The following is a 26,021-nucleotide window of genomic DNA, read 5'->3' on the forward strand; positions in this document are numbered from 1 at the left end:
TCCTTTCAGCATAATGCTTGGGTGATTGTACATGCGATTTGATTGCGGGAGCATCTACTATACTGTACATACAAGAGGTTGCTACATCATACATTAAATAAGAACAAAAGGAAAAGAGACAAGTTACAGCTATTCTTGCCCCATCCATGCATCGAAAACCTAGTCGCCTTAATGAAGACATCAATATTCCAGATCTCAAGAACCACAACTTGGAGCAGTCGCCAATATATTATTGTGCTCTTCTTGCCAGAATCGCTTTTCCGGCTCTGCTCTCGTTCGGTCGGCCAAGTTCATCAGAGATCCATGCGCCAATCTCTGCAACCTTTTCGACATCAACTCCAGTTTTTGCACCGAGACTATGCAAGCAGTGGAGGAGATCCTCTGTAGCAACATTTCCAGTGGCGCCCTTTGAGAACGGGCATCCTCCCAGTCCTGCGACGCTGCTGTCAAATACTCTAATACCATGTTCGAGCGCGACCACAGTATTCACGAGTGCTTGACCGTAGGTATCGTGAAAGTGCACAGCCAAGTCCTGATTCTGAATTCCAGAGGCAGACAAAGTACGCAGCAGCTCTTTTGTCCGTGGGGCGGTTCCCATGCCGGTCGTATCAGCCACGGAAATTTCATCCGCGCCCATCTCGAAAAGGGTTGCAGCTAGCTCAGCTACCTTTGAGGCAGACACATCTGGTCCCTCGTACGGGCATCCCAGCGCGACTGATATATATGCCCGGACTCGAATATTTCTTGTCTTTGCAAGTGCCATAATCGGCCGGAACCGGTCCAAACTCTCTTCGATGGTACAGTTGATATTCTTTCTCGAGAATGTTTCCGTTGCTGCGGCAAATACAGACACTTCAATTGGTAGGGCCAATGCCTCACCCTGGGCTGTCGAACCGGAGGGCATCTCATTGGGATCTTGAGTTGATGTTATCGGCGCTGTCCCCTCAGGTGATGGAGGAGGCGTGGGATAATTGTATTTTCCTGTGGAAGATGATGTCTTGGAACCCTTGTTTGCATCTGAGACTGCCAGTAGATTCTCCAAGCCCTTGACATTCGGCACAAGAAAGGAGTACGCATTGCCTCGAGTAATAAGCGGCGAGTCTAGTATATGCTCCAGTATTTCGGCCGAATTCGCCATCTTTGACAATGATCGATTAGCATCCTTCATGGTTGAAGCAGATGGTCTACGCTCGAGGTCCAATGCGACAAAATGGTCAGGGTTATGCTCACTTGCGGGACCCATTTCGGCGAAACAAACGCCCCTGCCTCAATATTGTGCAATCCTGTCCTTGATAACTTGTCAATCAGCTCTAACTTTGTACTCAACGATATTGTGTTTTTCTCATTTTGCAGGCCATCGCGCGGTCCAACTTCGACAATCCTCACATCCCCAGCTGGGCGTGGCGTCGTTGTGGAGAGCGGCCTAGCTAAAGCTTTCCGAAGCCGCAAACACGGTCGATAGAGCCTAAATGTCGACATTGTTAAATTTCAAGCGCTCAGAAGACACAAAGGAAAAGGAATATGTGTTAATCAATTAGCAATATCAGTTCATTCTTGCAATTGTAGCATCAACAAGCAGGCCAGGCACCTCCAGAATGTGGGGAAGCCATTTTGGGCGACAACGGGTGACGCTCAGACCATCTCGGCTATCGGCGGTTCGGACAGCCGACCACTTTTTCATCGTCAAATGTTCAACACCAAAGAGACAGGTTAACCCCACTATTACCATTACCATAATTATTTTCAGCATAGTATTTACATCCGCCCATTATGGAGGAAGACAGAGCCCTGGCCGACTTAGGGCCTACCGGCGTTGAATCGCAACAAGAACCAGAAATCCAAGCTGAGCCTGCGCCTGCCCCACGTCAACCCAAGAAGAGATTCATCGGACGACGAGCCGCTGCGGAAAGGGCACAAGCGAACGATGCGTCTTCAACCTCCGGAGGCAACATTGAAGACAGCGGAGCCATTCAAGGTACGCACCCTCTTCTCTTCTTTACGGCTTATAATTTCTCTCATCTTTAGCTTTGTTCACCATTGATACTAACATTCCCATTCCTCACAGTCTCCAAACCCCGCCGCACGGCGCGAACCCTTAACCAAGTCCCTCCTGAGATCCTCGAAGACCCCGACATCCAGGCCGCGATCTCCCTCCTACCACCAAACTACTCATTCGAGATACCCAAGACGATCCACCGAATCCGCACATCCGGCGCCAAAAAGATTGCCCTGCAATTCCCCGAAGGCCTTCTGCTCTTCGCTACCACCATCTCCGACATTCTCACACAATTCTGTCCTGGCACTGAAACGCTCATCATGGGCGACGTGACGTACGGCGCATGCTGTATAGACGACTACACCGCACGCGCCCTGGGCTGCGACCTACTCGTGCACTACGCACACAGCTGCCTGATTCCCGTTGCCGTGACACAGATCAAAACGCTGTACGTCTTTGTCGACATATCCATTGACACGACCCACCTCCTGGCCACACTGGAGCGCAACTTCGCGCCAGGCAAAACCATCGCCATGGTCGGCACGATCCAATTCAACGCCACCATCCACGGCATCAAACCCACGCTCGAAAAATCCGGCTACAACATCCTCATCCCCCAAATCGCTCCGCTCAGCAAAGGCGAGATCCTCGGCTGCACATCCCCTCACCTACCCACCTCCTCCTCTCGCTCCCTCGACAAAAACAGTAGCAGCAGCTCCTCCTCTTCTGGAGTAGACATTATCCTCTATCTCGGCGACGGCCGCTTCCATCTCGAATCCGCCATGATCCACAACCCCACCATCCCCGCATACCGCTACGACCCATACTCGCGCCGTCTTACACGCGAAACGTACGACCACAAGGAAATGCACACGCTGCGCCGCGAGGCAATCACCACCGCCAAGCGCGCCAAGAAATGGGGTCTCATTCTCGGATCCCTAGGCCGGCAGGGCAACCCGCACACCATGACCCTCATCGAGAACCATCTCCGCGCAAAGGGTATCCCCTTTGTCAATCTCCTCCTCAGCGAAATCTTCCCTGGCAAACTAGCGCAAATGTCAGACGTAGAATGCTGGGTCCAAATCGCCTGTCCCAGATTAAGTATCGATTGGGGATACGCTTTTCCTCGTCCCCTCTTGACCCCCTATGAGGCACTCATTGTCCTCGGGGGTCGCAAAGAGTGGTGGGCAGATAATGCAGATAATGCTGGTGGCACTGGGGGCAAGGCGGGTGAGAGTCACGGCGTTTACCCCATGGACTTTTACGCAAAGGACGGTTTGGGCAGAACTACAGAAACCATTGCCGCTGCTGCTACTGCTCCTGTTGTTGCTGCGGAGAGCTAATTTTTCTTATCTGTTTATATCTTTTTTTTTTTTTTTTTTTTTTTTTTTTTTTTTTTTTTTTTTTTTTTTTTGAAATCTTTTTATTTTTATTTTTTTCATCATTTTTGCGCATTAGGTGCATTTGACGATTCTATATTCCCTTTGTTTTCCGTCCCTTTTACCTATCTACATCCCCTTCCTTCCGCCCGCCTCCATCTTACCTCGATAGTCATGCATTATACCACTCACAGCATCTACCTACCTCCATTACTCCCTTTCTTCTTGGGAACTTATTTATATTTCCCTTCCCTTCTCAATTTTACTTGGTTTTTCTCGCATCATAGATTAAATACTGCGATCTCAACGATGAGCACAATTACGATACAAGGATACGGGCACGTGGTAATACAGTGACGTAGTAGACTTATAAGAACCATAATGAGAATGAGAAAAAGAGGTTCAATTGGGCTGAGAATGCCCATGACATAATCGTATTCTATCCAGACAGTCCAAATGACCAAAAAATGATAAAAGGAGGGAAATCAAAGAAAGAAGGAAAATTAAATCAAGGGGCATGTACATGTACATCATACAATCTAGAATGGCAAAATAAATCAATGATGAAAGTGATAAGTCAAGAACAGGGAGGAAAAATAGAGACAATGAAGGCAATGATGATGAAGGTAAAAACAGAAGAAAAGAATAAGAAAAGCAAAAAGGAAAAAGGTAAACGGCCACCCACAAAGAGACGGGTTCAAATTTCTTGTAAGCTCGCGCTCGCTTTCGCTTGCCATGGATATGCTTGGCATGCTGGAACAATGTATGTATCTTATATATGACCCCCCGCGTTGGGAAGGGGAGAAAAGCAGAGATATGAAAGCTCAAAAAACTATAAAACAAAAAAGAAAAGGAGATGAAGGGGTTGTGAGGGGATCAAGAATGGAATTCGAGTATGACGGTGAACCCCGGAGGCGGGCGAGAGAGAAAAGAGAATTTACAGCCCGACTGCCAGCATCAATCCGTAGCCGAGACTGATGACGATCAGTAAGGTAATGATGCTGCTAGGAATACCGCGCGAGATAAAGTGGAAGACGCGCAGGTAGCGCTGGCCGGTCTGAGAATCTTCCATCATAATGGCAGCTAAAAGAACAAGTCAGTAATCTGGGGACCGTATGTGATAAAAGGAGAGGCATAGGGCAGACTTACTCATGTTGGGGAATCCACTGGTGGGCAATCCCATGGCAGCAGAGCACATGAGGGCACCGCCCATGACGAGCAAGTTCGGGTGCGGTTCTTTCATACCCGCACCGACTTGGTGAATCAAAGGCAGAATAATGAGCGCAGCGACGGTATGGCTAATGAACGTGGCAATGACGAGAATGAGGGAAGCAAAGACAACAAGGACACCGTACAAGCTTAGTCCTTGTACCTTGGCAGTGATGGCTCCGGCAATAGTGTGAAGAAGGCCAGAGCTGTCGACTGCGCGGCCAAGAGAGAGACCGCCGGCTGCTAAGATGATAATGGTCCAGAGGAAGTTGTTAAAGTCTTCCTTGGTCAGGATGCCCGTGCCAAAGAACAGCACAAGCGGGAGGATGGCAATAACGCCCATATCACCAAAGACAGCCTCAAGCTGATGCGACACGCACCATAGCACAATGGTGCCGACGGTGACTGCTGTGATGAACCATTGCACGCCAGAAAATTTGTCCTTCATCGGCCGAATAGGAACAATGGTGGTTCCCTTGCCCGGCTGGAAGGTGACCAGAAGCAGAAGCCAGATGAGCAGAATTGAGATGATGCAGACAGGCAAGGCAACGAAGAACCATACACCCCAGCTGGGTTGGGGCGTCATGTTTTGCAGAGCGATAATGTTCTGCGGCGACGCAATTGGCGACGCTGCACCGCCAATGTTCGATGCCAGAGCAATTCCGAGAATGAGCGCTTTCGTAAAGTTGGAGTCCGCGGGAAGATTGCGCAGAATGGGCTAAGAAATGGTTGTTAGTCGACGTCGAGCTAAGAAAAGAAAATTGGAAATAAAAATAAAAAAAAAACAGATTAAAAAGCATACCTCAATGATAGAAAAGCATAGCACTGGCGCTGCGACGTTACTAATCCACATGCTAGCGACCATGGCAACGAACATGTTCGTAATGAGCACAGTTCGAGGTCGAGTGCCAGCCTTGCTAAGTACCAGCGTCGCAATCTTCTTTGCAATTTGATACTTGGACAGGGCGGCCGCAATGGCAAAACCACCAAGCAGAAGCATGATGACCGGTGTCCACATGGCAGCGAAGGCGTACTTGGCGGCTGATTTAGGGTCAAGCCGATGGTGTGGCTTCTCATCAGACCGGACGATGCGTAAGACGACAATGAGGAAAGGAATCAGGAGCGATGTGACGAATAGCGGAATGACTTCGGTAGCCCAGAGCAAACTGACAAACACCAGCATGGCGAGGCAGTTTTGCTGTTCCGGTTTCTTCATAATCGGCACAATCAGCAGCACGACGAAAACAGCGATAATGGCAAGAAGGAGAAAGAAGCTTGGGCTGAACAGCCATCTGGGACATCGCACGCGGCCAACTGGCGTTGAAAGCTCCTTGGCACCGCCATCTTCAGCTTCATCACCCTGTCGACGAGCCCTGACGGGGTCGGTTGCTCCGCCCAGAAAGGAGCGTCCGATGCCCATGTTGGCGGCTTGTGCTTTGCGCTCAATGCCAATCATTTCTCGCCAGACGGTATTGCGCTCCCAAACGACATGCTCTCGTAGATGGAGGCGAAGTTCTCTCTGCGCTTCCGACAAGTCACCTTTAGTCACGAGATCGGCGTATGCACTCTCAACCGACTTGATGTTGTCCTGAAGGGTGTTCATAGTCTCCTGTTGAAAGGGATAGGCTGGAGAAACCTTCTGGTCCATGTAGACAGGTTTCAATGCCCGATCCAGAATCTTGTCATATTTTTTCAGCGCTTTGGAAAACCCAGTCTTATTCAGTTGAATAAATGATTTGAGCTCGCATAACGAGACATAGAGGCTCACTGTCCGTTTCTTCAATGTCAAGCCCGTATCGTAGAGCGCGGAGAAGGCCTGGTCGTTGAAGTCATCTATGCCTTGGCTTAATCGACGAGATTCGCTGGCTCGGCGTTGAAATCGGGAAAGCTCCCGAGAGGCCCTCGATTCGGAGGCAGGAGCTCCTTCTGATCGTCTCCGTTCCTTGCCGGCCGAGAAGCGGTGCTTGTTCAGGTGTTCTGTCTCGTCCGGATCCTCATCATCACTGTCGCCGTCCTCGTCTGGTTCGTCCAATGACGCACTCATCGTGCTTGCTCTTCTTTGCCTGCCACTGAATCCGATTGAGCGAAAGATGCTCCCAGATCTGGCTCGGCCAGCTCCGGCACTGGTCGATCGTAGAGCTCCATCGCCTTGGTCTTGTTCTAAACCGTCTGCATCCTCTTCAAATACCTGCTCGTCCCGAAGTAAAACTCCAACATCCTCATAGATTTCACGCTCTTTGGATTGGTAAAATGAGCAGATTTTCTCTAGCTCGAGATCCAAAGCCCGCCGAAAGACCGTATCGGGATCTTCGGCATTCCCATTGAGCAGCGGCGACGATTCAGCGTCTTGCGTGTGGCCATGTGTTTGGTTAACGTGTTTCTCTAATTGATAGATTCTAAGCAAATGAAAGAAAAAAAGAAAGGAAACAAATTAGCTTTTCAACTGCACCAGGCGGGAAAATTATTTAGACGAGGGGGGGCATGTCCTACAGCTTCTTCAGGTTACTGTACGAGATGTAGTTGTTGCTCCAATCGGGTACAGCATTGAACTGAATACTGTGAGAGAACTTCATCTCGTCCTCTGCAATCAGGCGATCGAGTTTGGCCTTGCGTTTGAGCTCTCTTTTCCCTTGCAACCTCTGGGCTGCCTTGCGTTTTGCAACGTCGGCGAGGTCGTCAAGCTCAAGGCCGGCGTCGGTCTGGCTGGATTGTCGTCCTAACCATTTAAGGCGCGACTCAGACAAGTCAATCAGGGTTTGAAGACCAGGTGAATTGGTCAGAGCGGACGGGGAAAGAAGCGGGGGTTGAAGTGAGGAATCTATGGTGAAAACCGGTGGTGGACTTGGCCGGGTTTGGATAAGGTGTCAAATCGTCACAACAACGGGAAGACGGATTAGCCAAAGTATACTGGACTTGGTTGGCAGACTTTCGGCCGGGTGGGTAAGGTTAGTAGATTTCCACTAAATAGCAGCATCCACCTTCTCCACTATCCGAACAATTGTCTCTTGTCAGGCTGAAAGCCACACGACAATCTTCTGACCAGGCTGATTGGCCCTCGCGAGGGTTGTGCTCAATCGCAGCCTTTTGATTCGTGAGGCGGAAGTTGATAACCGAGTGACTGTGCGATCCGATTTCGCTGATGCAGACAAGGATGAGGTGCAGCCGTACCCTATGTGAACTTCATGTCAATTGATCACTTGATGTGCAAAGCAGCAGGGGAGGATGGATTCTTGTTTCTTTTTATGCTCATTCATCATGCACCACGAGATCACCGTCCATCAAGGGGGGCTTGTCATATCACCATGTTACCCATTTGGGTGAAGCGGTACAACAAGTCATGCCTACAATGCTCAGCATGGTTTTCTTCCTGCAAGGTGCTCCATCCCTTTTGACTACTGATCCCTGCGAAAACTGCCTCCAGATGACAATGATGCCTTCATTTGATATTTCTGCGTCTTTTGCTTTTCGTCCATTTCTTTGCTCTCTCCTCTTGTCTCTATAGATTGTCATTTGTTGTTGGCTTGATGCTTCTCTTTTGTCCTTTTGCTAGAGAGATGTGTTCCCCCTTTTGCGCTGATATTGATACCACATATGCCAGACCACTTCGCAATTTTAATTCTGTGCATATGCCGCTTCCTTTCTAGCCAAGCCCAACAATGGATTCTGCAGAATATGGTTGAACGAACAAGTCAGCTAAATTTAGGTTTGAACAATGGTTGCGTGAAGGCATTTTCAACTTCTGTCATGTTTAAAACCCTGAATTTTGTGCTTTGTTTGTCAATTAAATTTTATCTTTTAGGAGTGGCTTGGGGTTTCCCGTGTGGACTTCGTGATATTTTTCATCTGAAGTATCCATTTGCAGTGCAAATCAGTCTCGCCTGTTGCTCTCCATCAATCCCTTTGTGCCCCTCAGCGATTTCTCAAGGATGCATGTACCGTGGGCACCATTACTCCTGGCAGTTTCATCCATTGTTGCGACTAGTCTTGCCTCGCCAGTGGACGTTATCACTGCTGCCTCTCGCCAAAAGGTCATACCTCCCACGGACTATGAGGTTATCATCATTGGAGGCGGCCCGGCTGGGCTCAGTGCCTTGAGCGCACTAGCTCGTGTACGCCGTAAGGCAGTCGTGTTTGACTCCGGTGAGTATAGAAACAAGGATACGAGGCATCAGCATGATGTCTATGGCTGGGATGGTGCCATTCCATCAGTTGTGCGCTCGATCGCCCGCCGGCAAATTCTCAGTTACCCTTCGGCTTCCATTGTGGAAACGAAAATTATGGACATTGAATACATTGAGGAAGGACCAATATTTACTGCAACAGATTACAAGGGCAAACGATATACAGCGCGGAAAATTGTTCTGGCGAGCGGTATGAGAGACATTCTTCCCCCCACACCGGGTATTCGAGCTGCGTGGGGTAAAGGCATTTATTGGTGCACGTGGTGCGATGGTTATGAAAACCGTGACAGATCCCTTGGTCTCCTCGGGAACTTCTCCACGGAAGTGATCAAAACAAGCATCTACGTGCAATCCTTGAACAAGGACGTCATCATCTATGCTGACGGGACCTGGTCTTATAACGCGGCTGCAAAAGTCACCGAAGAGTTCCCTGATTGGCAAGCACAACTTGCGTCCTACAATGTATCGATTGACAACCGACCCATAGCATCAATCGATCGGGTCCAGGGAAGCGTGACTGAAGAGGGCGAGGATGAATTTGAGGTGAAATTCAAGAGCGGCGGCAGCACTGTTCGTCAAGCCTTCTTGGCTGGTTTCCCTGCAGAGCAGGCCAGTGATCTCGCTCAAAGGTTGGGGCTTGAAATTTCGGATCAAAAAATCGTCGTAAATAAGGATATGGAGACAAGCATGCCCGGTGTTTATGCGATTGGTGATGCCAATAGCGATGGTATATATGACCTTGTTCCCTTGGGGAAAATACGATCCACTGACTTATCCAAGGCTCTTCAAACGTCGCTCATGCCATGTCAAGTGCCAGAAGGGCAGGCGTTACAATCGTGCGTAAGTAAATATATCCGTCACTTCAATGGTTCTTTTGATAACTGAAACGTCATTAGATGCTCTCGCAGCTGAGGATGCTCAAGCTCTTTCTGGAACACAGAATGCTCCGGGCCACAAGTAGCTGGCGTCACCTAGTACGATGGTTTACCTCTCAAAGACATGCTCTTATAAAGTTGCACAATAATAAGAGAACTGACAAGCTGCTTCCAATTCGTAGAAGCACTTAAGGGACCACTATCTTACACACTCAGAGGTCTAACATTATATCCGCCCATATATTGCTCCGATTGTCTTCGAATTTGAAACTATTAATTTCTGTAAATTAAAATAAAACTAAATTTCATTATTTTAAAATGGCATCAATATGGACACTTCGATGATGTTGAATTAACATAGGGAAAGGCCGCTGCAGTAAACAAATGTTTGTTTTCGGGATGTTCCGCCTAGCTAGGATGCCGCCGGATATGCCATCATTAGCTACCTGAGGTATCATAGACCCATGCACAGGCACTTCGCGAGCTAACCCTGACGTCTCTCAGCTACTGTGGACATTCTTCTTTCGCCCGTCGGCCTTCGAGGCCTTTGCTTGAGGTTTGGACTGAGCCAGAAAATATAGCTGACTCTCATGAGTCATGCTCTCCGCATTTACCGCTCGACCGATTGTCGAGCTCAAACAGCGGGACAAATCGAGGATTGAATCTATCCTTGCCTATGGTACTTGGGCTTGAGAGTCATCGGACCCTGTACATTTACTGATTGAGATACAGGTAATAGACTTCTAGTCGGGCTACACACAGGAAGTTTGCGCATCTACCGCATCAATGAACTCGCCGATGAGGCCGCCGGTCAGGATAGTAGTGGAGTCGCAGAAGAAGGGGAACCCCAGCCAAAACAGCGCGCCGTTGATCTCCTACGGGAGGAGGAGAAGTTCTCTCGACGACCCGTTCAGCAGCTGGCAATCATAAAGGAGGCAAACATATTGGTAGCTCTGACGGACAATTATGTTTCCACTTATGATCTCCAAACCTATGCGCTCCAGGAGCAACTCACGCGGACCAAAGGAGCAACCACTTTTGCAGTCACATCGGACATTGTCAAGGATCCGAGTACGGACATACCATCGATAGTATCTCGCTTGGTAGTAGCAGTGAAGCGGAAAATAATTATGTGGTCGTGGCATGACAGTGAGCTGTCCAGCGATGTCATCGAAATGGCGCTCGCTGCATCTCCCAAAACCTTGACTTGGGCAACTGGGACTAAAATGATTGCTGGAATGGACCCCGGTTACGTGCTCATAGATTTTGAGACTCAAGAGACGACGGACATTATGGGGAAAGGCAACGTGGGAGGGGCGGCCGGCCAGCCTGCGCGGTTTGGAAGCGCTGGAGTGACCGGAATCAGTTACATGGGCATGGCGAGCTGGGTACCAAAGCCACTGGCAACGAGACTGGGAGGAGGTGACCTGTTACTTGCAAAGGACATCAACACCCTCTTTATCGACTCGGACGGCAAGGCCAAGGACAAGAGGCAAATCCCGTGGCCAAGTGCGCCAGAAACTATTGCTTATTCATACCCATATCTTTTGGCTCTACAGGCTCCGTCCAAAGGTAGTCTGGAAGTTCGAAACCCGGATACCCTTTCTCTCTTGCAATCAATCTCGTTGCCAGGTGCTGTTCATTTGCACGTTCCGCAACCCTATGTCAGTTTAGCGCACGCCGGCAAGGGCTTTCTCGTCGCTAGCGAACGGTGCATATGGCGCATGGCAGCACTAGATTACGACTCTCAAATCGGCGACTTGGTCGAGCAAGAGAAGCTAGATGAGGCAATAAGCTTAATTGGCATGCTAGAGGACGCGTTGCTCAAGGATAAAGAGGGAAGATTGCGGGAGATAAAGATGCAAAAAGCCCGAGTCCTTTTCAATTTGAGAAAATATAGAAGCTCACTTGACCTTTTCACTGACGTCGTCGCGCCGCCAGAAAGGGTGATATCGCTCTATCCGAGAGCTATCGCTGGGGAGCTTTCCATTCATGACGATGGCAGTGAAGGCGGAACGGCATCCGAACAGGAAGAGGAAACTACACAAGAGAGCAAGACAGAAGAAGGCGAAGAGAGTAAAGCTGCAATTGACACAAACGATCATCCTTCTCGGACGGTAGCAGGGAAGGTCATCAACTCCCTGAAAAAGGAAGACTCTGACGCTGCTTCAATCCGGTCGACTCGTCGAGGCTTTTTTGGAACAACCAGCGACACTGCGAGCATCCGAGGGAAGCACACGGAAAATGTTCCTATTGAGAAGCCCCTTGGTAAGTCTTCGTTTGCGCCCACTCGGTGTGAAAGTTCCCCCTGAAGCTGATATCCTGCCAGAAGGAAGGGATCTCCAAGAAGCTGTCAACGAGCTCTTCACTTTTCTTGCTCAATCCCGGGTTCATCTACAGAAATACCTCAATCCGGACGGCACTCTTCGCCAGCCACGGGAGCCCACCGAGAATGGGGCTGGGGCGGACGCCGGAGCTCACTCCACTCCCTATGACTATCTTCTCGTACCGTCGACACCCTCGGAAGATGACACTCACCGCGAACACAGGTTGCGTGAAACGGCAAAGCTGGTGGACACTACACTGTTTCGTGCATATATGCTCGCGAGACCTTCTCTTGCCGGATCGCTTTTCCGAATTGCAAACTTTTGCGATCCTGATGTCGTAAATGAAAAATTGCTTGAAAAGGGTCGCTACACCGATTTGGTTGACTTTTTCCATGGCAAGAAACTCTATCGCAAAGCTCTAGAGCTCTTGCGAAGGTTTGGCCAGGCGGACGAGGCAGACGAGGCAGCTCCAACTCTTCATGGCCCTCAACGAACAGTTGGATACTTGCAAAATTTGCCTCCTGAGATGATTGATCTCATTCTAGAATTCTCTGAATGGCCTATCCGTGCTGACTCGGACCTCGGTATGGAAATCTTTTTGGCTGATACGGAAAATGCAGAAACGCTTCCGCGGGACCGCGTGGTGGATTTCCTTCAGGGCTTGGATACAAAGCTTGCGGTTCGATATCTTGAACATATCATACACGAGTTAAACGATCTCACGCCAGAATTTCACCAGCGTCTTGTGCAATTATACTTGGAGCGACTCAAGATGCCCGAAAACGGTGACGAGAAGGATTTTCCTTTCAAGGATGATACGGAAAAAGCCTCGTGGGTCGAGCGAACACTCAATTTTCTGAAGAGCAGCGACCATTATTCGACTGCCAGGGCCCTTGGTCTGCTCCCACGGAACGGTATGCTTTTTTTTTAAAAAAAATAAAACCTCCAACTTATTATGAAACACTAATTCTATTGATCAGAACCCCAATTTTACGAAGCTCGAGCGATTGTGCTGAGCAAAATGGGCCAGCATAAGCAAGCGCTTGAAATATACGTGTTCAAGCTGGAAGACCACAACAAAGCAGAAGAGTGAGTGTCCCCTTTTACTGCTCGATTCTATATATTTTGTGTATTATTCGTCATGAGCTAATGTCCACGATCCATGGGCAGATACTGCAACCACGTCCATCTCCATGGCGACCAAGTCACCTCAGGAGGTAGAACACGGCGTGTATCAGTCTCTGAATCCGACGACTCACAACCGCCATCCATCTACCATACTCTGCTCTCACTCTATCTCTCACCTCCGCATCCATATAAACCCGACTGGGCACCGGCGTTGGAACTTCTATCAAAGCATGGCTCGCGTCTTCCAGCCTCCTCTACTCTCGATCTCATTCCCTCAACTTTACCCATTAAAGAGCTTGAGTCGTACTTCCGCGGACGAATCCGCGCTGCCAATTCGGTAGTCAATGAAGGTCGCATTGTGGCCGGGTTGAGAAAGACGGAAGTAGTGGGATGCCAAGCTGCACTGCTTCTGGGTGACGGGCTTCTCTCGACCACTGGAGGTGGCGGAAGGAACCGGCGTGTGCTCATTGGTGAGGAGAGGGTTTGTGGAGTATGTCATAAGAGGTTAGGAGCAAGCGTGATCAGCGTTTTGCCTGAGTAAGTCTATTCGAGCGCCATCTTTTATCTCTATCCTTAGTCACTTTCTAAGCACCAGGGAGTGAACATCTTCCTATTGTATTCCATCTCTCAAAGAGAAGGAAAGGCCTGATTGACAGAAGATATGCTAACATTGACATCTAGTAATCAAGTCTATCATCTTGGCTGTGCAAATCGCATGCGTGGCAGCAGCGGCACCCACAATATTGGATCGCTCAGGAAGGCTCAGTGGGGCGAGTAAAAGCCCGGTCTCTTGTCTAAATCTTGTGCAATATTACATTGTACGACGCATGAAATCCCATCGATCGATTGATGGATGCAGCACTTTTTCTGTTTCCTTCCTACCCCACTTCCTTTTATTTTGTACTATACAAGAGCATCTATCACCTGGCGTGCCTGGCGCAATATCGACCCTTTCCTTCATATCTGTATTTTCTGTCCGCCTTTCCTCTTTCTCCTTTTTCCTTGCCTTTTTCTCTCGAGAGATATCCTTGGAGTTTTGGTTCACCGAAATAGACGTTCTGTCATTGCAGCGCACACAGAATGCAGTGCAAGGTTCACTAGCGTATATAGCCTTCGTGGGATGCCTTGCATTATCTTAGCAAGGTCCATGCCGTTGAAATGATAACCATTAATAGGAGGTTTGATGGCATTGAAGCAAAGGTAGCCAGATGCTGCGTGATTTTGTAGCGCGTTGCCAAATTATAATCTTTTCCTTACTGCGTATCTTTTATGTTCAAAGGTTCCAGCATTGCGGTTTACTCAACATCTCGTAAACAGTGTCTTCTCCGTAATTGCCTTCTTTAGCATCATTATCGATTTCTGCGCTCGTTGTAGAGCCGCCAGACTTGGAGCATCAGAGAAAAACTGATGAAATTTTTTCTGCAAATGCAAACAGATTCAAGCCTCGTCTTCATCAACAACCTCTTCTCCGTAATTCTCCTCTTCTTTTGCTTCGTCGATCTTCCGCTTATTTCCCGCAGCGCCTGTAGCAGCCCGTTTGTTGTCCTCTTCCATTTGCTGTGTCAGAAATGCATTGACCTCATCTTGCAGCTTAGGAACTGAGGAGCGAAGGTCAGAGAGGTACGAGATCTTTTCTTGTGTTGATGAGGGGCTTCGAGGAAGAGCGGCTGTGAGAGGAATTGACAACGTCTTGTTACCCTCCGGTGAGGTATATTCGGCGCTGATTGTAGACATGTTGAAGCTTAGAAGAAGTTTGAGGTCCAAAAACGACTAATTATCTTGGGCAAGGCAAGATTCGATGCTTTGATATGTGGCAGCACTATGAAGTCGTTGGAGGAGTGAAATTCGTAGGAAAAGGCAATCTCCGTCCAAGGGTTGAGCTCCCTTGAGCTGAACAAGAGACGGCCCACCTTTGCTCCACTATACAGCTGAACTGACTTTACCTAAACCAACTGCGATACCTTAAACTCCCGATCTACGTCTAGGGTCCAGTTACCCGCATTTATTGCAACCTGGATCTGGACCTGGACCGGCAGTGAATAATTATTCAGGGACCCTGGCCCTCATCTTCCCCTCTAAACAGACCATGACGATTGAATGAAATCTCACGCCAATTTCATAGCGACATGTACACTCTCTTACGATGACGTGGTAAGAACTATGAACACTGTGCTACCAGCTTCGGAATTGCTTCACTACTCTGATGCGCCACGGATTTACTATTTTCTTTCAAGGGGACGAGAGTATCTGCTTGACCGACTTTTGGCCCCGCCCTTTGTCGAGCTCCCGAGAGACATCGCTCTTACAACCTGACTTCACCTCGGAATCCGTTCCTCAGCCGGCATGATCAACGATTGAACCAAGGGCGGTTTACGAAATGAATAACGCCTCACAGCCTTCTCCACGCCTTTCCGCCAGCGGCCTGCCCTCTAGCAGAGGGAGTCCTGCATTCCAACCTTCGCTGTCATCGCAGCATCCAAATGTGAACTTACACCAACCTTCGCCGTTGAACCCTTCGGTGTCAGCGTCGCAATATGCTCACTTGCAGCAGCAACGGCGGCCGGGCTCCCGATCCAGCGAATCCTCCGACTCTTCGCAAATAACGGCATTGTCAATTGGTGGACGACCGACCGTGACAGCTACTGCTAGCTCTAGTAGTGTTCATAACCCAACACGACCATCGGCGCAGGTCATCCACGCTGCCACCCATGGATACGGTGACCTGGGCCTACGAAAGTCGCCCCGCATGGCGTCTGCGGATCACCTGGGTCATCGTCCGCGCCAACACTCACAGGGCTTCTTTGAACCTTCTCTGCCGACCGCCTCTGCGGTCTCGGGGAACCTGACAGCTTCTCAGATTGCGGCGCAGGCTGCGATGCAACAGCAGCAACAATCCGCGCAACATGCCCGCAAACGCTCACAAACAGTCCCGAACCAACAAGCACCGCCTCCTGAACCTCCGACCGGACGACGCAAACCTAATTCGCCGCAGCTCGGTCAACAATCATTACAACAACAGCAAGGGCAGTATGTTCAGCCCGGCATCAACACGACGCATCTACATCCTCAATACCAAAATGGCCTATTAGCTCCGCATACGGCTGCAACGACTGCGGCAAATGTTGTCTTCCCTCGTAGCGCAGCATCGTCGCCCGGTATCGTCCCTCCTGATCATGGACAGCTGGCATCCCCGGTGCTGCAGTCGGCGCAATTGTCCGAAAAGGAGACCAAACAGAAGTCGGAAAAGTCGAAGATGAAGCTCTTTTCGAAGCCGAAGGTGATTGGTATATCCAAGGACAAGGATACGGACAAGAAGGAGAAACCACTTTCGTCTCCCAACCGGCTGGGTTTGTCGAATGTCAATCCCATACCACGGATGGCAAGCGGATCTACAATTAATTTGGTCGATTCTGGCTCATCGACAGGCGCACCATCGCCATATATGCTGAGCAATAACGCTTCTACTTCGACACTGGTGCCTGAAAAGGCGGTCACCGCGGAAAAGGAAAAACACAAACATAATTTCCTCTCACGACAGAAACACAGATTAAAGGATGACCACTACAATCTCCCGTTGTCATCTGCTTCGAGCAATTCCAAACCTACTGATCCAAATGCGCCCCAGTCGCTCTACTCTTTTGCACCCTCATCTCCAGGTCCGTCGGCGACTGCATTTGCCAAATCCATGAGTGGGCTAGATTTACGGCACGGCGGAAGAGCACTACGTGAGCGGAAAAAGGAGGAAAAGGCATCCTCGGCCTTGGCTGCGGGAGCATCTAGCTCTAGTCTGGGATTGGATCTCTTGCGGGAGCGGGATACTTCGTTTGACCGGGAATGGGCCAATCCGTCAAGTCATGGCTCAACAACAACGCCATCGCTCCTGGGTCCGGGTACAAGCGGGCCTGTAATTGATACTGCAGGGTTACAAGGGTTTGGGCTGTCAAACATGGGTCCAGATGATGCCTGGCCATTTCTCAAAGCCAAGCTGATGGTAATCTTTGAAGGAGAGGATCTGAGGATGCCGGTGGAGGACTTTAATCGGCTGGTTTCGTATGTTCCCAATCGTCGCGAAAAGAGTACTTCTTTAGCATCCAAGCTCACAATCACTAGTGTTCACTTGCAACGGTGTATCCAGCGTCGGTCCCCTACAACCATTATCGAAGATCTGCGGGAGACTCTTCAAACGGGTTTTGCCTCAATCGACCAAACCTTGCAGCACGTCCCTGATGATAAAATCGTTCCTCACCTCGTCGAAACCTGGTTGTCTCTCTTCAGCACCATCTTACCATATGTGCAAGCAGTCTTTCTCCCTCTGGACCTCGAATTCAAGGGCCGCGGACCTCTGATGACGCCACGGGAGGCCCTCGAGTTCTGGGGCTTGGGCGCCGGTGTGCCCACGCCCGGACCCGCCAACCCTTCCATCACAGCCCATCGCACCTCTCAGAGCAGCGGCAGCGGAAACACCATATGCAAACCAAACGAACCCGTCAACGGGGAAGAGCACTTTCAGGTGCTCGAAGTCCGGCGTATGGTACTCATTTCCTATCGCGATACCATAATCCTCCCACGCTACGATATCCTTAAAGCAATCTTTTCCCGTCTCTCTCTGGAAAGCATCAATGTAGGCGTTCCGGACGATACTTCGTACTCCTCAACCGACTCTAACGCATCTTCGCCTCCTTCTCCTTCATTCTCCTCATCATCCTTTGGCTATGCTCATGGAGCAGGGGCATTTGATTCCGCTGTCGGCAGCTATAATTCGCATGGATCCGGTTCTGGCTCGGGTTACGGTCATCAACTCCACGATCCAGGCTCAGGCCTGTCCAGCGCAGGTATTCTCTCTTCCCCGCATCGCAGCCGTGCCACGTCAAACACGTCTGCTGGAGCAATTACCCGATCTCGTGGCGGTTCCGGCGCTTCGCAGCCTCCGCCACAATATGCCGCTCAAATCGTCTCCCACGTTGCGGAGACTGTTGGTCGTTTACTCCAGTGCATTTCCGTCCTTGCTGCCATCCATAGCGGCGATGACGCCCAGACAAAGATGGAGGCCCTGGCGAGAGAACTCAAGCACAATTGGCTCGGACGTGCTCGGACAGGCCGCAACCGGCGTGGGTTTGTTGCAACAAAAGTCCGCCCCTCGCCCATCATGATTCAATCAGGCTCATTTAATGGAAATGGCGGTGGTGCAGTGTACGCCCCCGGAACCGACGGCATGTCAGATCATCATGACGATCATGCCGATGAAAACAGCACATCAACCACAGATAATAGTGAGCAAGACGGCTCCAGCTACACTTATCACATTCATCAATCCAACTCCGCCGGTACTCGCGATAGAGGCAGTAACTATGCAACTGCACATCGACGACGCGGAGGCAGTGGACCGGTCACTTTTCCTTCCACAATCGGAAGTACACCCAGTCACGACGCCAACAGTGTGGACGTCGACGGTGCCAGCGGCATCGGCAGCCGCAGCCGCACTGGGAGTGGCACGATAAGGGCTTCGAGACGAAATACCAGATCCAGCGCATATACTGACCCCAGTCCCGGGTACAGAGCAAGTGTTTCATCGACACAGAGTCAAAGACAAGTACAAAGACCTCGCGATTCGCAAATCGGCATCGCAAGAAGCCATCAAGACGATAACTATGTCGACGGCAATGACGATAGATATCATAATCATTATCATCATCCTTCTCACTACTCGTACGACGGCACCTATGCGGACGACTACGGCTACGCTTATCATCATGGACCCGGATATACCAGTCATCGCACTACTGGCAGCGGCGGTGCCGGCGGTGGTGGCAGTGGTGGTGGTGGTGATGGTGGTGATGTTAGCCGCAGTACCAGTCGCACAAGGAGAACCAGACGAAGAAGAAGCCTCTCATCAGAAAGAGATGGGAGTCCGACGCCAACGCCAACGCGTATGCCGAGTCTGCATAATTCTACTACCACGACGTCGGCTTCGTCAGTCTCCTCAGCAGGTCAAGGTCAAAATTCGAGTCAGATTCCGACCTCAAGTCCAGGTCCAGGTCCAAGCTCAAGGACAAGGACAGGGACAGGGACAGGGACAGGGACAGGCACGAGCAGTGTCTCGTCGGTAGTATTCGGGAGTATCAATGCTGGCGGTGCGGCTTCGCGACGGAGAGGCGGCAGCGGAGGGAGCGGAGGGAGCGCCGGAGCAGGCGGAAGTACAGCGTCTCCGCGAACGTTTTCGTCAACGCCAGCGTCGTATCATCGGAGAGGAGGGTCGTCTGTATCGTCATCATCCATTTCGTCGCATAGACGGGCATCAGGACCAGGGCCAGGAGGAGAAGCGTCTATCGAGAGTGTCAGGAGGGGAAGTATGCTCTAAGTTAGATACCACTGCCGAGAGAGATATAACGGGAAAACGGCGTTGGATGGGTTATCATGGGTTCATTACGATATCACGTTCATATTTGACAGCCGTTTTTCATTTTATTTTCATTTCTTACGAAAGCACGAAAAAGGATTTTTCAATCGAAAAGGCAGTTATGGTACATTTGTTCACATTTCATAGGGACAACATATGGTTATTTTTAAACAAATCAATTTGATTGTTTCTATTTACTAATTGATTGGGTATCACGAGAAGAAAACCTATTGAGACTCATTAGCGACTGCGTTGATAACACAAGAGTCAAACAATTAAAAGAGCGTGGGACAACAAATCAGACATCCAAAGGAAGGTCCTATAGCGCTCAATGACCGCCCTAAAATAGGTTCTAGACGGACGGCTAGCGTGGAAACTGCGAATGAAGGAAAGGTTTTCATCATAGTGCTGTCGGATATACATTCGTATGGAAACAAAAAAAAGTACTAACCATTTGAAGAGACGCTGGTGGCTCAACGATCTGTTAGCTGGCTGAGCGAGTGTACGAAATGTGTTCATTATAGAAATCGACAATAGCTGAAGAGCTATAATCGTTCCCTGGCTAAGGATTCTTGGCAAAGGACATGGCAGAGATTATATCGAGACAATCCACTCCTAGATCTGATGCATATTAGCTTCGAGCTCGAACAACAGCTGCGAGTAGAAAAGCAAATGCAAATTGGATGATGGTCAGACAAGGTGTACTGGCAAGTAGCAGGCCATCAGCGACGATGGCCCGAACAGACTGGCTTCTTCAAGGACGACTCAGTTGGGAAAAGAAGACTTTTAAAAAGTGTCATCGTTCCAAGGCGAGATGTAAAGGTCTCGTGCAGGAAAAAAAAAAAAAAGTGAAAAGCTGCTTTAATACTCACCAGTTGAATTCAGGAGCATCGATGCAGGCAAGCCATCCGAGTCTTTTACAACACATTGTATCAAGGACAGATGGTTGCAAGCATCGATGCGATTGTTGATACAACCGATGAACGGGGTGAACTGGAGTTGAATGAAGGATGAAGAGGGAAGGAAAAAAACTCAACGATGATTGAAGACAAATTTATGTTTCGCGTGTTAGCGATTACGTAACAAATGTTCTGTTTGTTTCTTCTCCAGTTTTTTTCGCTACCAGTACGTCCACTTACCCTGCTCGCTTCCTTTACTTGCCCTTGGATAAGGGTTCAGGGTGCTATCACGTGAGTATTCCCCCCTAATTGACCACAAATCTGTGAAATGGGGGGAATTGCCGCAGAACTTACTTGATCCGGCAACTTTGTGACACCATTTCGCCGAATCAGGGCAAAATCCCGCTTCCTCAATGGCGTGTCTGGCCCGCTGTAACTGGCAATTGTGGGTTGGAGGTTATTCAACGACATGAGATTGTGCTCTAGAGAGATATTTACACAGAACAATTTGACTACATCAGAATGATTGGAGTGAAAATAAATGTAAAGAATCCAAAATATCATCAATTCAAAATTGACATTCGTGCGACGACTAGAGGTGACGCTGACATCACAGATCTTTGGTCAAGCTCCAGCCATTTTTACCAGCCATAATTTTTAACGTGACCCCAAGTATCTGGCAACTAGACGCGTGCTGGCACGGTACCTCCGCTCGCTCGACCTTTTCCCACTCCGAGCGCCGTTCCCCCCGTATGTCCAACACTTGACCTGGGCCTGACCTGCTCTACCATACACTCAAACTCACTCACACCTGCTGTACCAACTCCCCAGTGCAGTACCAACTACACCTGTGGTCGACAAACCCAGGCCTACGCCCACGCCCACACACGTCCACCACCACACCACCCACCATTTACTACTATTACCACAACTACCACCTTTCCTCTTCTCACGATCCCTCGTATCGTTCCTCATCGCTTCTCACGCAGGTTGCGGTTTTCGGTCCTGACGTTCATCTCCAATTCAGGCTCTCATTGGGGTGGAATAAGTGGAGCTGTTAGCGTCCTGGGACCCCCCCCCGGAAATTCCTCGTCGCGATCGGTATCTTGGAATATCGTGATGCAAAGACAGTGTCTGTCTGAATCCACATTGCATCTTGCAGTCATTCGTTTGGGCTATTTTGGTTTACACGGGTTTGGTAGACGGTGCCATTTGACATTATAGGAGTGTGCTCGTGGCCGGTCCGCCAACCTATTGAACGAATTCGGTCACCAGTTATAGACTCTTACAAGCGGGCCCTCAAAACGTTCGATCGCCCCCAAAACTCGTCCTCTTCGTTCGTTTCTCCCCATCAATCTGGCGACACACGGTCTGTCATACCCTCTTCCATTCTAGAGGCCGTGTGAGACGGAACGGGCTGTTGCTACCCTGCATCGCTGGGGCCGTAGCAACATACGCGGTACTTTCCGGTTTCGCGCCTGCGCTCAGCGGCTTCTCTCGCCGTCAGGGTCTTCGCGTTTCGTCACCGCTGCTGATCATTTCAGTAGCCTGGCCCCTTCCGCGACCGATTCAAAAGGCGCACTGCCTTGAAGCATTTTTTGCCAGAGGTCGCCATTCGCGCTATTTGACACGGCGCTTTTCACGACTGGCCTGCTCACCCCCGGGGGGGAGCGAAAATCCGGCTTGCCGGGCAGCACACAAGCGCATCCGACTCAATCGGCGCTTGTTGACAGCTTTTTAGCGATAAGACAAGTCCTCCACGTATATAGACCTCGTCGTTCACGGTTTGGAAAGTTCACGGTCTCTGCGCAAGCGCGAGAGCCGTGCCAAAGGCCGCAATGATGGCTCAGACCTTCTCTCCGCATCCCGGCGGTCTGCCCCAACATCACGGCGTCGCTCATGGCCATCCCATGGTCCCAGGACACCTTTCGAACCATGGACAACCCGGCGGCCAGCCTCCGGGCCAAGGTATACCTCAACAGATGCATCCTGGAGTTTCAGGACCGAATGGGCCTCAAGGTAGCCCAGCAGCGCATATGATGGGCGCCATCCCGCCGGGCGCTGCCCCAGGCATGATGCCAGGTGCAGGCCCAAATGCGCATGCTTTATCGCATTTAAATCCGGCAGGACAGGCGCAAATGTTTCAACAACATCAGCAGCAGCAGATGGCTCAAGCGTGTAAGTTCGAATTTCCTTTTTTTTTTCCCAATATTTTATATCCTTTTTCTGGCGTGTGATCCCCAAGCCAGCAATTCACCGTGCCTGCCTAAAGGGGAAATGCGGTTCTGAGTGAATGGTGATTGTCGAGTAATGATGACAACGACAGCGATGACAACATCCTCTCACCTCTCACCTCCAGATCTTTGCATCTCTTCCATTTCAGTCTTCACCTTCCTATTGAACCGTTTCATCAAAAATCATGGCGTCCTCTCCTTGGTCTCTCTCATCTCTAATCTCGTTTCCCCCTTCAACTCCGTCCCCTGTGCTTACCTCTCCTTCTCCTGCATCTTTGCCTGCGTCTCCACAACGTTCATCATCATCATCATCTCCTTCCAAGTCACTGGTACTGTCTGATCACCTTGAACATGGAGGTCTGTGAAAACCAGTTTACACTTGAAATTATAGTCGTTGAAAACAACTGCCAGGCCTATATAGACTCACTTCTAGCATTGCTTTTATTGTTGCTTCGTTTTCTAAACTTTAGCGGATAAATTGCTAATCATACTCTGTTAAATTTGCAGTGGCCGTTAATCCTCAGCTCTTTCAACAACATCAGCAGCAACAGCTGCTTCGCCAGCGACAGGCTATGCTTCAACAGCAACAACATAACAATGGCATGCCAATCGCTCTACCGAATGGTGCTAATCCAGCCGCTGCTGCGCAATTCGCAGCGATGCAAGCAAACCCAAATATGCGGCCGGTAAACCTTCCTCAACACATGCAGCAACAACAAATACAAATCCAGGCTGCGGCCGCAGCTCAGCATCAGCAGCAGCAAGCGCAACAGCAACAACAGCTCCTCGCTCAGCAGATGGCATTGCAACAAGCGGCAGCTGCACAGGCAGGCAATCAAGTACCTCCCGGCCAACAGGCGCCCATGCGGCCCCCATCGCAAATGGCTGGTGCTCATCCACAACCTCCTGCATCGGCGGCAGCAGTCGCCGCTGCAGCGGCACAACAACATGCTGTTCAGCAGCAACAGCAACAGCAAGCGCTGCAACAACAGCAGCAAGCTCAGGCTCAGGCTCAGGCCCAGGCTCAACAGCAGCAGCAGCAGCAGCAACAACAACAACAACAACAGCCACAACCACCTCAACAGTCAGCACCCTCTCAACAGCCACAGGGAACGCCTCAGCAGCCCCAAGCACCCCAGCCGCAGCAGCATACGCCACAGCAGCAACATGCACCTACGCCTCAACAACAGGCTCAGCAGATCCCGGCACAGCCGGCACAACCTGCGGCTCAGCAAGTGGGACCGCAGCAAGCTCCCCAAGCGCCCGGCCAACCGCAGAATCCGCAGCAAGCCATGCAGCAACAGGCTGCCGCACAACAACAAGCGCAGCAGCAGATTCAACAGCAAAGGCAGCAACAGCAACAGGCCCAACAAATGCAAGCTCAACAGCAACAGCAACAGCAGCAAGCAGCTGCGGTCGCGGCCATGATGCAGCCTCGCTTGCCGAATGCTATCAAGGGAAATGCTGTCTTGAAGCTTATGCATTTTGCGGATCATCTAACAAGAGCTGTGGTGGGTTTTGTCTTTTTTGCATTCCAGAGTTTGACGAACTAACGCAATACAGTCCCAAAGTAGGCACACTGATCTTGGTTACTGGCAAGACTTTGTCGACAAATTCTTCTCTCCACTGGGTGTAATGCGGCAGTCTGTTTGGAACTCTGTCGACCGAGCAACAAAACAATTTGAGATACCCAATCCTGCTTTGCCGCGGTTTTATTGGACCCATTTTGACAGTGGAGTCCGCAATCTTCAAATGATCTTGGAGAATGCTCGAGAAATGGAGCTTCCCAATGGCTATCACATTGTCGAAAGCAACAAAGCTAGCTATATATACTGGTTTGATAACGACTGTCAATTGGTATCTACTGGACCATTACGCGGACTTTTTGATCAAAACGGCAAGCTTGAGCTGTTGGAATTCATCAACACCGAGCACCGGGAATATGTCGCTCGATCTCAGCTGACGCCCACCACACCGGCCGACGCTCAGGAAACAAAGCTGTCTCCAAAAGCAATGAAGTCAATGAGCAAGCAGCAACGGAATCAGCAGAAGCTGCAGCAACAACAAGCGCTGCAGCCACAGATCCATGTTCCAGAATCTCAAGTCAATCCATACGGCATGACGGATGCCGTTATGCAGTATCTTGAGGTATGTACGGTATATGCAGAAATTCTGTTTACAATTAGCAAGGAGCCTTTTCATCTAACGAGATTTCCCGCAGCTCAACGAAACCCTTTCTCAAATGCAACAACTCTTCTCATTTGCTCAGCAAAATCCACATCTCTCACCAGTGGAATCCCTTCAACAACTTGTCGGCCTTCAGCAACAACAAGTCCATCAACAACAACAGCTTCAGCTTCAGCAGCAACAGCAACAGCAGCAGGCGCTGCTATTCCCTCCAAACAATGCCCTGGTTCTTCAACAACCGCCTGGGCCTCGGACTCCCGGCATGAATGGGCCTAATCAGTTTGCTTCACCATCGGCGGGTCCGCATCTTCAGCTTCCCACCTCTGGCAACCCAACTCCATCCCCCGCACAGGCTCACATGCAGGCACCGGGCCTAGTTCCGCAACATTCGCAACAAGGCACAAACTCAAGTCAAGGCACGAGTGCCAACACCAGTCCAAACGCTACCAATAAACGGCGTCGCGCGAGCACTGTCAAGGCGGACCCTGATGACGGGCCTGGTGGAGCACCTGAAGTCAATGGTGCAACAAAGGTGAAGGCCAGTCCACGTGTTGGCGGCAAACGCCAAAAAGGAAGTTGATGCTTTTTGATTAATGGAGAGGAGAATCGAGCTCGCTTGGGTCCAATCGGAACGAATATATCTAATCAACCATACATAGAGACGTGTTAATGAAGGCGTCAGTGTCTTTGGTGTGTTCATGATGGAGAGAAGGCAGGAAGGTGAAAAGAATCATCCTAATCATTATTATTCTTTTTTTTTTCCCTCCCTCTAAATTTTTCTTACGTCAATTGGTGGAGAACAAAAACAACAAGAGGACGGCGCACGAAACCTTTTATTACTTTGCGGCTCTTAACGCGCTCTTCTATCCACTTTTACTTTCATTTCAGGGCACGACTTGGTCGGATTTCGACTTTTCTTGTTTTGGCTATCATCAGTGCGGCTTTGCGTCATTTTTTTCACCTTATTAAAGGGCGGCTCGGCTTAGCGCGGCGTTTGCCATTTTTTTGTATTTGTTTTTGTTTTTGTCTTGAAAGTTTTGCGTACAGTACCCTTTTTGCCTATCTTTTTTTTTCTCTTTCTAATATGCTGGAGTTTGGTGTATACTCTTTTCTTTTTTCCTCTGTCTACTGGTTCACCGGGACATGTCTTGTCGAATTTCTTTTCCTTTTTTTTTTCCTTCCTTTTTCTCTTTTTAGTCATTGTCAATT

At 49.8% G+C, this 26,021-nt stretch overlaps 9 protein-coding genes across 9 annotated transcripts; 5 read left to right on the forward strand and 4 right to left on the reverse strand.

The window, feature by feature from the left end:
- Window positions 1-17: 17 nt before the first annotated feature.
- L228DRAFT_250297 (pyruvate carboxyltransferase) lies at window positions 18-1,568 on the reverse strand. The gene is made up of 2 exons (XM_018333292.1): window positions 1,231-1,568; window positions 18-1,138 (listed from the first exon to the last, which is right to left on the reverse strand). Exons 1-2 carry the CDS (start codon window positions 1,477-1,479, stop codon window positions 230-232), a joined length of 1,158 nt encoding a protein of 385 aa, XP_018185431.1. The 5' UTR covers window positions 1,480-1,568; the 3' UTR covers window positions 18-229.
- A 153-nt stretch (window positions 1,569-1,721) lies between these two features.
- On the forward strand, window positions 1,722-3,339 carry L228DRAFT_256884 (diphthamide biosynthesis protein-like protein 1; the record flags this gene model as incomplete). The annotated part of the gene is made up of 2 exons (XM_018333952.1): window positions 1,722-1,975; window positions 2,066-3,339. Exons 1-2 carry the CDS (start codon window positions 1,771-1,773, stop codon window positions 3,337-3,339), a joined length of 1,479 nt encoding a protein of 492 aa, XP_018185432.1. The 5' UTR covers window positions 1,722-1,770.
- A 479-nt stretch (window positions 3,340-3,818) lies between these two features.
- Window positions 3,819-7,620, reverse strand: L228DRAFT_285284 (SPX-domain-containing protein). Its single transcript, XM_018336322.1, has 4 exons — window positions 7,075-7,620; window positions 5,387-6,980; window positions 4,525-5,302; window positions 3,819-4,458 (listed from the first exon to the last, which is right to left on the reverse strand). Exons 1-4 carry the CDS (start codon window positions 7,155-7,157, stop codon window positions 4,313-4,315), a joined length of 2,601 nt encoding a protein of 866 aa, XP_018185433.1. The 5' UTR covers window positions 7,158-7,620; the 3' UTR covers window positions 3,819-4,312.
- Window positions 7,621-8,510: 890 nt separating this feature from the next.
- Window positions 8,511-9,973, forward strand: L228DRAFT_285285 (putative thioredoxin reductase; the record flags this gene model as incomplete). The annotated part of the gene is made up of 3 exons (XM_018336323.1): window positions 8,511-9,492; window positions 9,546-9,605; window positions 9,662-9,973. The coding sequence occupies 3 exons, from the start codon at window positions 8,511-8,513 to the stop codon at window positions 9,724-9,726; spliced, it is 1,107 nt and encodes a 368-aa protein (XP_018185434.1). The 3' UTR covers window positions 9,727-9,973.
- A 264-nt stretch (window positions 9,974-10,237) lies between these two features.
- On the forward strand, window positions 10,238-13,873 carry L228DRAFT_270656 (AvaB protein; the record flags this gene model as incomplete). Its single annotated transcript, XM_018335435.1, has 6 exons — window positions 10,238-10,319; window positions 10,373-11,908; window positions 11,970-12,881; window positions 12,948-13,056; window positions 13,138-13,632; window positions 13,777-13,873. 6 exons carry the CDS (start codon window positions 10,238-10,240, stop codon window positions 13,871-13,873), a joined length of 3,231 nt encoding a protein of 1,076 aa, XP_018185435.1.
- A 495-nt stretch (window positions 13,874-14,368) lies between these two features.
- Window positions 14,369-14,829, reverse strand: L228DRAFT_270657 (Gon7-domain-containing protein; the record flags this gene model as incomplete). The annotated part of the gene is made up of 2 exons (XM_018335436.1): window positions 14,369-14,479; window positions 14,557-14,829. The coding sequence occupies 2 exons, from the start codon at window positions 14,827-14,829 to the stop codon at window positions 14,369-14,371; spliced, it is 384 nt and encodes a 127-aa protein (XP_018185436.1).
- A 256-nt stretch (window positions 14,830-15,085) lies between these two features.
- L228DRAFT_250303 (HbrB-domain-containing protein) lies at window positions 15,086-19,644 on the forward strand. The gene is made up of 2 exons (XM_018333293.1): window positions 15,086-17,145; window positions 17,206-19,644. The coding sequence occupies exons 1-2, from the start codon at window positions 15,473-15,475 to the stop codon at window positions 19,451-19,453; spliced, it is 3,921 nt and encodes a 1,306-aa protein (XP_018185437.1). The 5' UTR covers window positions 15,086-15,472; the 3' UTR covers window positions 19,454-19,644.
- Window positions 19,645-21,035: 1,391 nt separating this feature from the next.
- On the reverse strand, window positions 21,036-21,732 carry L228DRAFT_250304 (hypothetical protein; the record flags this gene model as incomplete). The annotated part of the gene is made up of 1 exon (XM_018333294.1): window positions 21,036-21,732. A coding segment is annotated over exon 1 (170 nt), but the record flags the coding sequence as incomplete, so codon positions are not given.
- Window positions 21,733-21,887: 155 nt separating this feature from the next.
- L228DRAFT_263225 (hypothetical protein) lies at window positions 21,888-25,529 on the forward strand. Its single transcript, XM_018334477.1, has 4 exons — window positions 21,888-22,569; window positions 23,133-24,136; window positions 24,189-24,773; window positions 24,847-25,529. The coding sequence occupies exons 1-4, from the start codon at window positions 22,230-22,232 to the stop codon at window positions 25,390-25,392; spliced, it is 2,475 nt and encodes an 824-aa protein (XP_018185439.1). The 5' UTR covers window positions 21,888-22,229; the 3' UTR covers window positions 25,393-25,529.
- Window positions 25,530-26,021: the final 492 nt, after the last annotated feature.

This window comes from Xylona heveae, assembly GCF_001619985.1.
Source record: "Xylona heveae TC161 unplaced genomic scaffold L228scaffold_11, whole genome shotgun sequence".
NCBI lineage: Eukaryota > Fungi > Ascomycota > Xylonomycetes > Xylonales > Xylonaceae > Xylona > Xylona heveae.

What these genes read in the sequence shown, in the direction of transcription:
- L228DRAFT_250297 (XM_018333292.1), bottom strand. Translation starts at nt 1,479, where the DNA reads ATGTCGACATTTAGGCTCTATCGACCGTGTTTGCGGCTTCGGAAAGCT. An exon ending in CGCCGAAATGGGTCCCGCAA is followed by an intron (nt 1,139 to 1,230) that starts GTGAGCATAACC and finishes TCATTGTCAAAG; the next exon opens with ATGGCGAATTCGGCCGAAAT.
- L228DRAFT_263225 (XM_018334477.1), top strand. Translation starts at nt 22,230, where the DNA reads ATGATGGCTCAGACCTTCTCTCCGCATCCCGGCGGTCTGCCCCAACAT. An exon ending in ATCATCTAACAAGAGCTGTG is followed by an intron (nt 24,137 to 24,188) that starts GTGGGTTTTGTC and finishes AACGCAATACAG; the next exon opens with TCCCAAAGTAGGCACACTGA. An exon ending in CCGTTATGCAGTATCTTGAG is followed by an intron (nt 24,774 to 24,846) that starts GTATGTACGGTA and finishes GATTTCCCGCAG; the next exon opens with CTCAACGAAACCCTTTCTCA.
- L228DRAFT_285284 (XM_018336322.1), bottom strand. Translation starts at nt 7,157, where the DNA reads ATGAAGTTCTCTCACAGTATTCAGTTCAATGCTGTACCCGATTGGAGC. An exon ending in TATGCTTTTCTATCATTGAG is followed by an intron (nt 5,303 to 5,386) that starts GTATGCTTTTTA and finishes ACCATTTCTTAG; the next exon opens with CCCATTCTGCGCAATCTTCC. An exon ending in CAGTGGATTCCCCAACATGA is followed by an intron (nt 4,459 to 4,524) that starts GTAAGTCTGCCC and finishes TTGTTCTTTTAG; the next exon opens with CTGCCATTATGATGGAAGAT.
- L228DRAFT_250303 (XM_018333293.1), top strand. Translation starts at nt 15,473, where the DNA reads ATGAATAACGCCTCACAGCCTTCTCCACGCCTTTCCGCCAGCGGCCTG. An exon ending in GACTTTAATCGGCTGGTTTC is followed by an intron (nt 17,146 to 17,205) that starts GTATGTTCCCAA and finishes CACAATCACTAG; the next exon opens with TGTTCACTTGCAACGGTGTA.